General features: G+C 41.6%; 1 protein-coding gene across 5 annotated transcripts in view; it reads right to left on the bottom strand.

Annotated features, from left to right (window-relative positions):
* DLGAP1 (DLG associated protein 1) overlaps window positions 1-14,830 on the bottom strand; it is a 633,130-nt gene that overhangs the window by 19,354 nt on the left and 598,946 nt on the right. For all 5 annotated transcript variants that reach the window (XM_065585317.1, XM_005303131.5, XM_005303132.5 and 2 more), the window contains 2 exons: window positions 11,977-12,068; window positions 413-834 (listed from right to left, as the gene is read on the bottom strand). In XM_065585317.1, coding sequence (XP_065441389.1) covers window positions 413-834; window positions 11,977-12,068 — 514 coding nt within the window. The remainder of the gene's footprint in view (window positions 1-412; window positions 835-11,976; window positions 12,069-14,830) is intronic.

Below are 14,830 nucleotides of genomic sequence, written 5' to 3'. Positions count from 1 at the left end.
TTGACAGCATCACATATAGTATAACCCAGAAAAATTATTTCATATGCCAATCCATACACTGTGGATGTACAGTATATCTAAATAAGGCCCATGTATGTCATCTATACAAATGTACACAAGACAGCTTAATTTCCATCCACAACCTCTTAGGAACATGGTATCCACGGAAACTATTATGGCCTGACTTTCAGAGCTGATGAGCATCTGCAGCTCTCAACTTCAAATGGAGTTACAGGTACTGGGCACTTCTGATAACCAGGCCTATCATCTGATTATTGTACAGATAAATGGCAAATGGCCTTATCAAACCTTATAGGAGTCAATGGAAAGAATCCTGGTGACTTCAACAGGCTTTGGATCAGGTCGGAAATGACTATTTCTAACAGTGATATTATTGTATTCAGTTACTTACTGTCCTCAGGTAAGTTGTTTTCCTGTTCTTCTCTCTCCATCTGTTGGCACCAGCCCTCCATACGATCTCTTTCTGCCTGAAGAAGCTTCAGAAACCAGTGCCCATCTCTGTGACAAACTGACCTTTGAACAGCCTCCAGAGGATCTTCAGTTATAGAATCAATCCAGGGATCCGGAGGGGGTAAAATTGAAGGATCAAAATCTGTATCAAAGTCGTCATCTACTGCACATGCATGATAATGGTTTCCTGACCCCTGTATGCTAACAGTGGAGGTGCTTGCATCTCGGGAATATTGTCTTGATATTTGCCCAGTGCATGTATTGTCCTCCTGAGGGTCCAATGATATTTCAAAATTCTCATGGAAGTCCAGGTCTGCTTGCACAGCTGCTGTTACACTATTAGATCGAGTAAACCTGCGGAAGCTTCAAAGAACATAAAAACAAAACGCTTAGTGTTAAAGAGATTTTCCTAGACAAACATTCCAATGATAAACTGGAAATACAGTAAAAGATGATATTCTAAGATTCTGTCTCTCCTTGCAAAGACTGAGGGAATGGCTGTCCCTGCTATAGATTTTAAATAGAAAGACCGATTTATCTTGTTCATAATATTTATCAGCATAGATTTTTTTCTTAAAACAAACATTTCCTCCTCCCCCCCAAATTATGATTTGAAGTTAGCATTTGAGATGTTTTTTGGATTGACAGGCCTGGAGATTAGGCCAAGATTTTCAAAGCTAACTATTGACTTTGGGTGTCCAATTAGACTAGACACTTTAAAGGAGCCTGATTTTCAGAAAGTGTTGAACTTCCATTCTCTGAATAAGACTTCCTTTAAGATGTCTCCAGTTGGGCACCCAAAAACAGAGGCAGCCAAAATTATTAGTCGCTTTTGAAAATCTTGGCCTGAAGTTCTCTATGCACTAAGCAGGCACAGTCAGAGAAGTGAGAAACCATGCTTCCCCGGTCAATATTATCACCCGTAGATGCCAGGATAGTTCAGTGTCCATGTACATTCAGTCCTTGCCTCTCTGCTGAGATTGCCAATAAGCTATGACCACCAAATTAATTACATAAAGCATTTTTATGACAGTGTGGGTAAGGAAAAGTATTTTCAGCATAAATATTCTATATGTTAATTTCTAATTTACCTCAGTTATGAATAGGTTAATTTACTTCTTCACAAAAAGACATTATTGCAAACTCTCATAATTGTATTGCAAGTCTCACAATATTGTTTTTTAAAGGGCTTCTGGGATTTTCTAATTTCCTCCCTCAATATCACAATCTTCTGCCCATATCCGTAATGGCCGCCATCTCCCGTTACTGTCAGCAGGACTAAAGCCACAGGCTACCTGCAGCAAGATGGTCACCATGTCTTAAGATTTGTAGAGGACAGTGAAATTTCCCTCAGCAAAAATGGCCTTCGTCTCCTATAATTTATAATATGGTTAAAGCCTGGCTCTTCTGAGGGAAGAAACAACTGTTTAGTCAGCACGTAAGGGCCAGACAGGAGATGGGAGAATATGGAGATACAAGGAATGGGACTGTTGGGGGAGGAGGAATGGGGAGTGAGTTGAGGAAATAGTACAGGAAAGTATGGGGAGTCAGAGAAAGGCCAGGGCAGTAGGCAGACTGAGGCTAAGTCTATACTACATACTAGTATTGATGACGTATGGCACATGTAGCTACACACGGCAGTGAAAAGCAGGCTGTGTTCACAGTGTGGTGTGTAGCTACACATGTCAGTGAAAGACTAGTCTAGCAGCCTAGAGGTAGCGGGGAAAGGCTTCAGCAGCTCTCTGCCACCGGAGCCTTTCACTGCAGGGAGGAAAAGGGTCTGGCCAGGGAAGGATGTGGGGAAACCCCCCACTACAGCCTTTCATTCCTGCAGGGAAGGGCACCAGAAAAAGCTGGTGAGTCTTCCCCTGCTGCGCCTCAGCCAGAGTATTTTCCTGTGGCAGGGAAAGACTCCAGCAGGAGGGAGGCAGTGGGACGCTACATAGGTGAAAATAACAGTGTAGAGAGGGAGGCACAGCTTGGGCAAGCAGAGAGCTGTGTAGGGTATGTACTCGATTACATACCCACAGCCTTCTCAGGCACGTCTTTACTTGCCTAAGCCGTGCCTCACCGGGTACATTGCTATTTATACCCATTCTAGGGGGGCCTGCGCATATGTCCACTCTGCACTCCCAAAAGAAGCATGCAGTGTAGACATACCTTGAAAGGGGATGCAGCAGGAGAGCCTGAGGGGCAGGAGGCAGACAGAGAGGGCACAGGAGAGTGTGAGGAGAAGAGGCAAACTGAAGGGAACAAAGAGGAGCATAAGGGGCAGGAGGCAGACTGAAGGGTTGCAGGAGGAAACTGAGTGTGTTGCAGGAGAATGTGGCATGGCAGAGATGGTGAGTATGAGCGGTTGTAGATTGTGAAGAGAAACAGAGGGAAAAATAGGGGTCAAGTGAATGTTGTGAGTAGGTGAGGTCTGGAGACCTGTGTGGGAGCACAGAGGAAGAAAGTAACTGGGCAGCTGCCTAGCTTACCTCTTTAGGGAGGAGAACAGAGAGAGGTAGATTGATGAAATAAGTAAAAAGGATAACATTTAAATTAACATAATTAGGCTTCAGAGTGAACATCCACCTGCAATGAGTACAGTTCATAGCTCTCCACACTGCTAATTCAGGCTGTGTCCAATTGTGTCTGTCTGAATCTGCATTAGTTTACACTTGGTTCACAGTCTGACAGTAATCTCTGCAGCCATAAATCCTTTTGCACAGCTCCAGTGAGGCAAAGTAGCCATAGAGCCCCACCCCCTTAATTAGCCAGAGCTAAGACAGGTGTACAGCTGCTCTATTGTGGGAGAAGTGCAAAGCAGCAATAGTGTACTGGTGAATCCAGTCCTTAATTTTGTTTAATGTAAACATCGATTCTGGAGTACAAGACGGCAATTGCCTCCTGCTCCTCACTCCCTTTCAAAGAAATTATCTGCTTTCCAAGCTACTGTCAGCTAGTCCAGTTTGAACCCTACCCTTCGAAGACCACGGCTCTATTTTCAGGCCTAGCCTTCTACGGGATGGGACTGCTGGACAGGCACTAGGCTGGATTCAGACCTCATTTTCATTTGTTCTCATTTACATTCTCTTCTTATTACTCCACTGAAGAGTGAGTCCAGATTTACCATATGTAACTGAGAGCAAAATCTGGTCAAGTGTATTTAATCCCTGGTGGAGTGATGGATGGGAGGATGTAGGGGAGAATCTTGCATCATTTAATAGTGACCATCCAGGCAGGGAGCCTCACTGACAGACTTCAAAGAGAATCCTCTTTAATCCTACTGGAATAGAAGAATAATGGCTATTGATATGAAGCTTTGAGAGAGGCACAACAAGACAAAATGGGAGTTGGGAGGGGCTCCTTAATACTAAAACAGACTCAGGGATTATGCAGGAAATTGTTAATGATACCAGTTGTCTTCTCAGTAAAACAGATATGTCATATCTGCATCTGTCAAGTTTATTATAATTATAGAGACTTTTTTTACATCATACAACATAATGTTTCTAACAAAACAGCTGCTTTTATGCACTTGCTTTGAAAAAGGTTGTTAGGTGATGCAAAAGTCAGTTATCCAATTAAAGTTTTACACGATAGGCTCCATTTGCACCGACAAACTACAAAATATGACGTAGACAGATCTCTTCAGTTTTAGGTATTTATTTATTCTTTAATAAGCAAAACTCTTTCTTCCCATTTTCTCACTTTATATTTCTTATTACTCCCCTCTTCCTGGACTGGCCATCAACACACACACACACACACACACACACACACACACGCGCGCAAAAAGAGTTCCCTTTTAGTTGTTCAGTCAGGAGCCACAGATAGCAGGAAAATAAAAATAAAAAAGCATTCCTCTTCTAATGATAATTAATATAATGGGACAGCAATCATGGGGGAAAGCAATTCCTTTAATATGGACAGCACATCTTCTCCAGGCCCCTCAGGAGGTCTCTTGTGATTTCACCACAGTTTGCGTGTCTTAGGGCTTGTCTACACTTACAGCGCTGCACCAGTGCCACTATAGAGCTTAGTGAAGATGCTCCTATGCCAACAGGAGAGCTTCTCCCATCAGCGTAGGTTCTCCCCCTCCTCGAGATGCTATAGCTATGTCAACAGGAGAAGCCCTCCCATTGACATAGCCCTGTCTACACCAGGGGAAAGGTTGGTATATCTATGTTGATCGGGGGTGTGGATTTTCCACACCCTTAAGCGATGTAGTTATACTGACATAAGTTGGTAGTGTAGGCCAAGCTTGAGTTAAATGCTGATATGCTTCTGTCTTAGCATCTGTGCGAACTGAATGACTATTTGAACTGCAGTTAACAGTCTGGCTTTCAATACACAACAAATCCCACATGTGAAAACATCAAGCTCTGCTTACCAGGACAATGTATTGCCAGAGGCATCACATTTTAAAACTTTCAGGAGTACATCCTTCCTGTTTTCAATATGAGCTGGTGCCACCAAACACAGACTCTGCTCAACATATAAAAGAGAATGGCCTAATTTTGCTTGCCTTTGTTTTTATCTAATAAAACAACGCAACGTGCTTGCCTAACCGACTATTCTTGGCACTGGACTGAGTAAAGGTATCTGCCTTCAAAAGAAAAATGACTTGTCAACACAATACAGCATCAGCTTAGAATTAAATAACTCAAAGGCTATGTCTACGCTTAAACTGCCACAGCTGTACAGCTGCAGCTGTGCCATTTCAGCATAGACACTCACTACAGCAATGGGAGGGGTTCTCCCCCTTTGCCATAGTTAATCCACCTTCCTGAGAGGCAGTAACTAGGTCGACGGAAGAATCGGTCCGTCACTAGTGCTTCTGTCATCCGACCTAGCGCTGTCTACACCAGAGGTTAGGTGAGCTTAACTATGTTGCTCAAGGGTGTGGATTTTTCACACCCCGAGCAATGTAGCTGGGTTGACCTAACTTTTTAGCGTAGACCTGGCCACAGAAATACAAATGAATTGAAATGAAAAAGCCTGTAGATGGAAGCACTGCCTTTGTGCTCAGAACATACAACTATACAAACTGCCTCCGCTAATGTTTGTTTATTCCTGAAAGTAACTTCTGTCCTGCAGCCATTTCTAAGATGTTCTATTCTTACAAACTACTATCTGTATCCAAAACCTCTCTGCTTATTTAATTAAAATTCCATGCTGCATACATGACTGCACTACAGCAATACAAATAAATAAATAATAATAATATAACAACAACAATAATGCAGGAGAGTTTCTACAGCTAATGTGCAAAGTTTACAATGTCTTTACGCATACAGAGCATTCACAAGTAGTTAAGTCTGTCTGGAAAAAAATGCTTTCGTAAATTGCTGACTGTTAGAATAAGGATCTAAAAACATGAACTCATGGACTTGCCTCTTCCCCTGCTTTTAGATTCAGTGCTTTCATGCTCGTTTGTGCCCTGCAGGCATAAGGTGTAATAATTACAACTTTGGAGAACAACAGCAAATATCTGGCCTAAGGTGCAGAAAACCATGAAACTGCAGACTGGATAAACCAGTATGGGGCACAATACAGTGTCTGTTCTGAACAGCAACAGCAGGGTCACTCGTTAGCATTCATCTCTCTGCTGCTTCTTTGTGTTTCTTTTGAGAAGCATGTTTACATTTCTACTGCAAGAGGTTCCAAAGCATCTTACAGATGTCAACTCACAAAGGCACTTCTAATAATTTCAACTGGCTTCATTATGTACCTATTGGTTCTGTTGTTTCTTGTATTGTGCTTGCCTGCCAAGGTTATGGTGATGCTAACTAAAAAAAGCAAGTTGTGGGAAAGGCTAGCAGATTCAATATCATTGATATGCGTGTATTGTAATGGCAGGATCCTGAACCATATATCTTCAAGATTCATGTCAAACATAGGTAATAGACTAACGGGTCTCTCAAGTTATGGAATCTTTTGTTTGTAACTATCTTTCGTCTACTCCTCTATTGCTGTTCTGAGCCCTGAACCCACCAAACCTAGCTGAATCCCACCTCGTGAGGGTCACCCCATCCCCATTACCCAGCCCACTTACTTATACCCATGACTGTCTCTACTTCCTGTATGGGTGATAGACCCTCACCGCTTATCGACTGTTTTCTGATCCCGCCCACCGGTTACCCACCCCTCATTGGGGACATTGCAGTCTGTATATACTATGTGTGCTGCCCAACCCCAAAACACCAACATACCCCTATACTCTGTATGTTACCCCCAATGACCAATAACTGATGCTTCAAATTTTCTGTATCGTTTATTTTTTAAATATTCTCTAATAAAATTTATTTCTGATCTTTTAGAATTGTTCAATGAAACTTTTTCCACTGACAGAATCAGTGGGGACAGACAATACTTCAAATCAGAACCAAGTCAATATGAATCTTAGCACCTTAGCTCAAGTATAGATTGGAGATGCCTCACCTAAAGAGCTAAGATTTGAGAAGTTTGACTTGCAACAGAGAAACAACAGACTACAAACATAAAACAATGAAATCCCAATAATTTGCGTTATTTTTATGTTAAAGCGACACAAGCAGGAACCCATGGAAGTTTGTTTTAATGTTAATGCAAGAGCATCTAAGCTAAATTAAAGCCTAAGTGAAAAAGGCAGCATAGGAAGGATTGTGCTCCACAAACTCACAGAAGCCAGAGTAAAAAGAGGGCTCTCTTTCTTTTCTTCTCATAGCATTTACAGTGATTGTAGATGTCTTGGTCGATTTTTCACATTTTGCTGGAAACATTTTGCTCTGTAATTTAGCCTCTTTAGAATATGTTATTGTTCTATTTTAGTCGGTTAAAACCCCCAAAACCAAAACGGAGATACTATTCCTTAACGTGACAGAGTCTCAGTGTACATAGTAGATAAAATCTAATGTACTAGACAGAGCAGAAGTGTATCCAGGAGAAGAGGGCAGCTTTCCCTGGCCTGGAAAGGTGGGGAGGCACTTATGTGGGCGTTTAACACCCCTGTTTTGCCCCAGGACAGTATTCTTGGTCTATGAACTATGGCTGCATGTCTCTTTCTAATAAACCATTTATGACAGGCTTACATCCAGCGAACATCTCTGAGCTGTGGTGCAAGTGAATTAACTTAGAATGTGAATGCAAGGTATGACAAGGGTATACCATAGAGACAAAGATAGGGGAGATTGGGGGGATACCATGGAGGCCTAGATCGGGCTGGAGGGGACAATGTGAGGGTAGCAGAGACAGGGAATTACCATCGAGCAGTGGGACAGGCACCCAGCAAGGGCACCGCAGTTGAATCAGTCTAGAACAGTACTAGTGAGGATGTGGGACAACCCTTAAACCTATTCAGAATGGTTCGTGTGGGTGCACTGAATAGCTTGTGCTTCAATTGGTTTGATACAAGTAGTTGAAGCACAAACAATTCAAGTCTCTGGTGTACACAAGGCCCTAGAGGTGGTCCCTTCAGGTGAAGATTGAGTCACAGGTGAAAGGAAAGATCAGGAGAGGAGTAGAGAAAATGTAGGACCACAAAATAAGTGTCCATGACCCTGATCCAGCCTATAAAAATGAAGACAACAGTTTTGAAATTTTCCCTTAAATAAGTGGGAAGCCAGTAGAGTCATCCGAGGACTGGGGTGATGTAGTTAGCAATGATGGTGAGGGAAAGGATGAGGGGTGGGTGAGTAACTGCAGCCAGTTCATAAGGTTACACATGATCTTTGGACACATGAAAAGGTGGAGAAGGCATCTATAATTGAGCAACATTGCAGAACTGGGGCTTGGGAGCCAGTATGAAAGAATTATGATAATAAAGGGGAAAGAGGACACAGGGTTGGATAAAAAACATAACAGATTTGGACCCAAGGCATTTTTGTATATGGACAACGTAGCAGAGATAATGATGGGCAAATTTATAAACACAGGTAGTGTAGGAAGAGAGATACGAGTAAAAGATGCATTCAAGGTCACGTATAGTGGAGACGAATGGTAGTCTGAGGCCTGTTCTACGCTTAAAAATTAGAACAACCTACGTCACTCATGGCTGTGAAAAATTTCATGCCGTGAGTAATTAGGTCAATCGAATAGTTAGGTCAACCTAACTCCTGGTGTAGATGCAGCTAGGTCAATGGAAGATTGTTTCTTGGAGAAATGGATTTATTACAGAAAAAAACCTTCAACTGATGTAGGAAGCATCTACACTATGGTGCTGCAGCTGTGACACTGTAGTGCAGACACTACAAGAGGAGGAAGATGGAAGAGATAGAGCTGTGTGTTGAGGATGCTCCCCTTGCTTAAAAGAAGCACTTCTGTTTTTTGAGACTTTTAGCTGGAGAAACTGAGACAAATCCTCCTGTTTATTTGGTCCAGACACAGAAGGCGAAGAAGGAGGAGTCGTCATTAAGGAAATAAAAAGACATGGAGAGGTGAGATTCATCACATCAGAATGGTGGTGAAGATTAGAGGGTAGCAGTAAGATGACCAAGGGGGACAAAGTAGATAGAATGAAAAATAGGGCTGAGAAATTATGGACCTTGTAGAATGCCATAGGGGAGGGCTCTTGATGTAGAGGGAGGCCAATTTTGTTGCTTCATGACATACGTTGATTTGGCTGGTGCACAAAGAAAATTATTCAAGTAATATATTTATCCTTTTAGAGCCAGTCTTCTAGTGTATTTTATCTTTCAGTGTCCTGGAAGATGATTTCTTTAACAGGTTTATTTCTTTGTCATGTATCCATCTGAAATGGGTTCTCTGTGTTTCTGCAGATGTTGTGGTTTGGGGCCAGGAAGAATGCACTCCATTTACAAGTCTATTCCTTTAAGAGATATTCATTAAAAGTCCTCCCGCTGTGTTAACAAAATGCATAGGAATCCAAATTGTGATGATAAGCTCTTTGTGTCTTGAGTGCACTCATTTTCTGACTATTAGGTTGCTGTCTTTTATCAGTCAGTTCATTTCTGGAAGTACATGATGGATTACTATTTGCCATTCTGCTCAAAACAGCAGCAGTCTCAACTTTATCAGCAAGGAATCCCAAAACACAGCTGTCCTTAGGTAATGCAGAAATAATGCTATCTCAGTATAGACCTTGACAGGCAAATCCTATCTCTTGATTTTGCTCGCTAGAACAATAAAAACAGTAACAGAAAGAATACTGCTTAAGTAAGGTATTTACCATCAGTGGTTGGCTTATTTTGGACACTTATTTCTTTTGTCCTTGGGGAGGAGTTAAGTGGCTATCATCACCTATTTAAATGTGCTAATTTACTTAACACTAGGAAAGCGGTGGGGGCTCAGGATGCGTATGTAAAGGAATGTCTTCCAGAAAGAGATGTTTTAACAGTTAATGAGGACCTTGCTTAGCAACAACATAACAAGGTCACTACAGTTCACATTTCCCCTCTGAAGTCCCCTTAACCTTTTAGAACCACAACAGAAATGCTCAGGTACAAGATAATGACAGTCTCGTCTATTTAACAATAGTGTAAACAATAGGTGATTTGGTTATCAGCTTAGCAAATGCGCAACAGTCAAATATAGAAAATTAGTGCTAAATACTTTTCTGACCCACTCTCTACTACTGTCAATGGGCCAAATCCTGCAGATTGTAGGAAGGTGCCAGGCCCCAGTTGGAAGTGGTTCATATTTGCTGGGGGGAGAGGGGAGAGTCTACAGGGGGACTCTTCTCCCACTGCCTGGAATGAAGCAGTGCTTCACAGTGGCTCTATGTTACTGCACAGTGGCTTTTGGGCAGTGTGGCCCATCGAACCACAATTATGCCAGCCAAAACTCCCCCGTGAAGGGGGATCAGAGGGACTGTGTGTCCACCTCTGCAGCTGTGGCAGTAGAGCTCCTCCGCTGGTGCTCCATGTCCTGAGAGGAAGGAGAAAATTCTGCCCCTCACCCAACCCTCATATAAAACCCATTGAGTCAGGTTTGTGCAGGGATCAGGATTTGCCCTATAGATGAAATGTAGAAAGTAAAAGTCCCTTTGGCAATTTCTAGACAGAGAATGGTCCCCTGAAGTGCGCTCCAGGCAGGAAAAAAGCATAAATGCCAGGGGTGGGCTTCTTTATTTTTATCTCAAGCACTAATTTAATAAACAATTCTAGAAGAGATTCACATTTTATAAACTGACGTTTTACTTTAGGTGTCGCAAAACAATGGGTTAAAAAAAATCTCACTGACGGATAATTACTCAAAATTTTATGAGGAATACTTGTGGCACCTTAGAGACTAACAAATTTATTTGGGCATTTATTTATTTGTTAGTCTCTAAGGTGTCACGGGTACTCCTTGTTCTTTTTGCTGATACAGACTAACATGGCTACCACTCTGAAACCTGTCAAAATTTTATGGCTCTCTAAAGTATATAATGTTTTTCATTTAACTCTCCTACCGTTCCTGAAAAATCAGCGCCTGAAAAATATGCGACACAATGCTGAATCGTACTCAACTTTCCAGCACAGCAACCCAACAACAGCCAATCCAGGAGGTGAATTTTATCATGATTGCAGGCACTCATGCACTTCAGCTCCATCCCCTGCTTAACCAATTTGTTAGAGAGACAAGGCGGATGAGATAATATCTTTTATTGGACCAACTTCTGTCTCTTTCACCACCTTATCTCTCTAATATCCGGGGATTGACATGGCTACAACAACACTGCATATTACCTATCTGTTGTCCTCTTGTGAACAAGTAGGGGGATGAAATGTACAAGAAGCCAGCTTTTGGCTTGTACTCATGTACCCACTAATGTAAAGATGGTGCATTTAATTCTAGACTACTAGCTTCAATACTAGCAATACATATTGTCACTGTATTGGTCAACAGAGCAATAACACAGTATTATTTTTGCAGTATTATTTTTGAAGTGGTTTACAGATATTACTTTATAATTAATCCTCACAGCATAGGCAAGAAAATATTACTATCCATCTTTTACCGGTAGGGAAACAGAGGCAGACAAATTAATTGACTTGTCAAAATCCCCCCAGAGATCAATCTCAAATCCAACAGTAAAACTCAGGCCAGCCGGATTCCCAGTCTTGTGTTCAGACCATTAGACCACACATCTGTGCTTAGCTGCCATTCACCTATTATTTCAGACTACAGTGTTTTACTGAGAGAGATAATATCAACAGAACTTATCTCCTACGGCAAGATTCATATTATTTTTAAGTGAGATTGTTTTGTTTATTTTTTTAGAAAAGATTTTCAAAATGTTTTTATACCTTTTAAATTATGACATTCCAAATGAACATGCATCACTTTTAGTGTAATTGTAAAACAGGAACATAATGAATTGTGGAAACATATACATGCTTTACCTTCAGGTACCTTTGTTCATATTTACTTTTTAAAATACTAAATGCCATAAAAACTCAAAAGGATGCTGTTTGCATGCCAGGCTCTTGGATATTTGGTCTCACTGGTCTGATTTTGCTTTGAGATATTTTTATTAAGGCACGAAAGAGAATATTGTACATGTGCATTCAGAAAATCAAATGAATGTTTACTCACCACTTCTCCTCCTCTACTTGAACTCCTATGGATTGGAACTTACTGGTTGCTTTATTTTCACCTGGTTTGATGGATTCTTCAGCGTCATCAACCTGAAGAAATAACCAGATATAAATAGAATGTATTTTTAAGAAAGATATTAAGGCAGCTGAATCACTTTACTTATTATTGTCTTAATTACCAAGGACATACACACATGGCTGGTACCATAACTACATTCATCTACTCAGATAGTTTGTGTGCCAAATGCTATGCACATTTATAATGTTATTCAAATAATAGTATTTTGTGCTAATTTATATATTTTTTTAAGTCAATGATGGACTCTCAAAATGCAGATGAAATTTATCCAGTGTATTACAGATGCTTATTATTCTACAACACACTTTAATTAACGTGAATATGAAGTGATGTTAAAATTACATTTTTAAAGGAATTTGTTTTATTTAAATGTTAGGGTTCTGGAACTGACTATTATAGATACAAGATTTAAAAGAAAATGAAGGTTACTTACTTGTAACCCAAGTTCTTTAAATGACTCTGCACCAGTCAGTGCATTACCCAGAAATGGGAATATTCAGAGCACCCAAAGAACTATCAACTGCTCTTTATTGATGGTGTTATTTTATTGCTCTCCATATTCATGCATGCAGATATTCATCATAACACATATTCAGTGACTTCATATGACTCTCCTAGTTTAGCTAGGCTTACTTTACAAAGTAAATTGAAATTAAAATTCAATCACAGGAGATTATGCATTGACCCAGGAGGATTGTAAACTCTTATGGGATTGGGCAGAGAACATCTTACTCTATGTGTCTTCTCATGTTGAGAAGTGGCATAATAATTAGTAAATTCCTCTGGAATTAGTGCCACTGTAATCAATGGGATTACTCATGATGTAGGGACTGCTCAATGTGCACAAATATATGTAATAGAAATTCTACTGTCTACACTAGGACTGCTGACATTTCATAGCTCTGCTTTAAAGGTCTGGTTAACAACAGCAACAAAATTAAAGCAACCTGCCACAAAAATGTTTCCTTCTTTCTGACAACAGTTGACTTTCCCTCTAAAGTTACTATTACTTGAGATTTGGGTGAGTAGTAGACCCGGATCAGTGAAAGGTTCAAGGTGCGATATCTCTCAAAACATTTAAGGGAGCATCTCAACACTGTTGCTTGAGACAGACAAGTTCACTGGACACTGTTATGGTTTATAAGTAACTAACATTCCCACTGTATTTTCAATATGCCTGTCACACTGTGTATAAGGAATATAATTACTTGCAATCAGTATAGGTCAATATTTTAGGGGAAAATTTCAAAGGCACAAACAACTGCCAGTTGTGCCTTTGAAAATCTCCCCCTTAATGGCTACTGCAATACAGTATTAAATTCACATATATTTTACTTACAGCAACAGTGATTTTAAGACTGGATTGGGAGACCCCTAGACGTCCTTTTAAGATTAAGGGTTACAATACCATTGTTAATTCAGGTTTCCTCCAATGTAATGCACATAGATTTTTTTGTTATTATTCCAATAATTTTACTTCTAGCTTTGTAATTTTTTCTCCTGTAGGATGGTCTTTGTCAGCAGTAAAGTTGTTCACTGAAATGAGGGACACAGGGCTAGACTGTGCCATTGCCTTATATGACTGATTAGGGGAGTAAGAAGGATTAAGGGCTCCCCAGCTTGCTCAGCCTATCTGGATCTTGGTTTCAGGTCTAGTGCTGAGGTATCCGGGTATCTGGATACTTCCTCCTGCAAGCAAGTGGGTAGGGAGGAACTAAGAGTACAAGGGAAGCAATAAGCTGCATCCTTTCAAGGGCTGCAGAAATTTAGGGCTGGTCTACACTACAGCGGTAAATCGATCTAACATACACAACTTCAGTTATGTGAATAATGTAACTGAAGTCGACGTAATTAGATCTACTTACCGCAGTGGCTACACTGTGCTGTGTCGACGGGAGAACATCTCCCGTCGCCTTCCCTTACGCTTCTTGGGGAGGTGGACTACACAAATCGATGGCAGAGTGCTCTCCCATTGGTTTAGCCTGTCTTCACCAGACCCACTAAATCGACACTCGCTGCATCGATTGCAGCAGTGCTGATCTGGTAAGTGTAGACATGTCCTTACTCTCCACACCCCTGAGCATAAGGATCTGGTGGGCTAGAGCCTGGGTGTGCAGGGCTCCAGGTGGCTTCCATGCCACCACCTGGCAGCCACAGCACAGCCAAGATCACTGCACTGTAAATCCTGGGAGACGAGGCACTACAGGATGTGCCAGCCATGGGAAACCTGAATGGCAGCACCCTCTCTGATGCTGATTGGTTCAGGTGCCACTATTTAAGCGTGGAGGGGGTCCCAGGAAGCTGTGTGTGCAACAAGGCCAATCCCTGACCTGCTGCTGAGACAGACCCTGCCTTATTCCTGCTTCCATGCCTTCTTCTTGATCCCTGTTTCCTCGCCTTGTTCCAGTCCTGTCCCAGCCTTGCTCCTGCCTTGAATCCAGCTCTGCTCTTGCCTTCCTTCACTCCAGGTAATCTGGTTCCAATTCCTGGTTCTGACTCGGGTTTGAATTTGGTCTCTGAGTCTGGTTCCAATCCCTGATTCTGTTTACCAGTTCCTGACTCCTGCTCCGACCGCTAGGCCTGACTGCCAATAACCCAGTTTGTAATAGATTTCACAGACCGCCTCTAATCCCCCCCATGGACGATACCCCAGTAGTGAGATGGAAGGGATGGGCCTCCTACTGCCTGGCACACCACACAGGTCACCAGATCCACAGAAGCAGGTAGTCTGTCTCCAGACCGAGGTTCATGCTCTGCGGGCTTGGGTGATGCA

This window comes from Chrysemys picta, chromosome 2 (genome assembly GCF_011386835.1).
Source record: "Chrysemys picta bellii isolate R12L10 chromosome 2, ASM1138683v2, whole genome shotgun sequence".
NCBI lineage: Eukaryota > Metazoa > Chordata > Testudines > Emydidae > Chrysemys > Chrysemys picta.
Note: the sequence above shows the minus strand (reverse complement) of the source record. Positions and strands in the feature narration are given on the sequence as shown.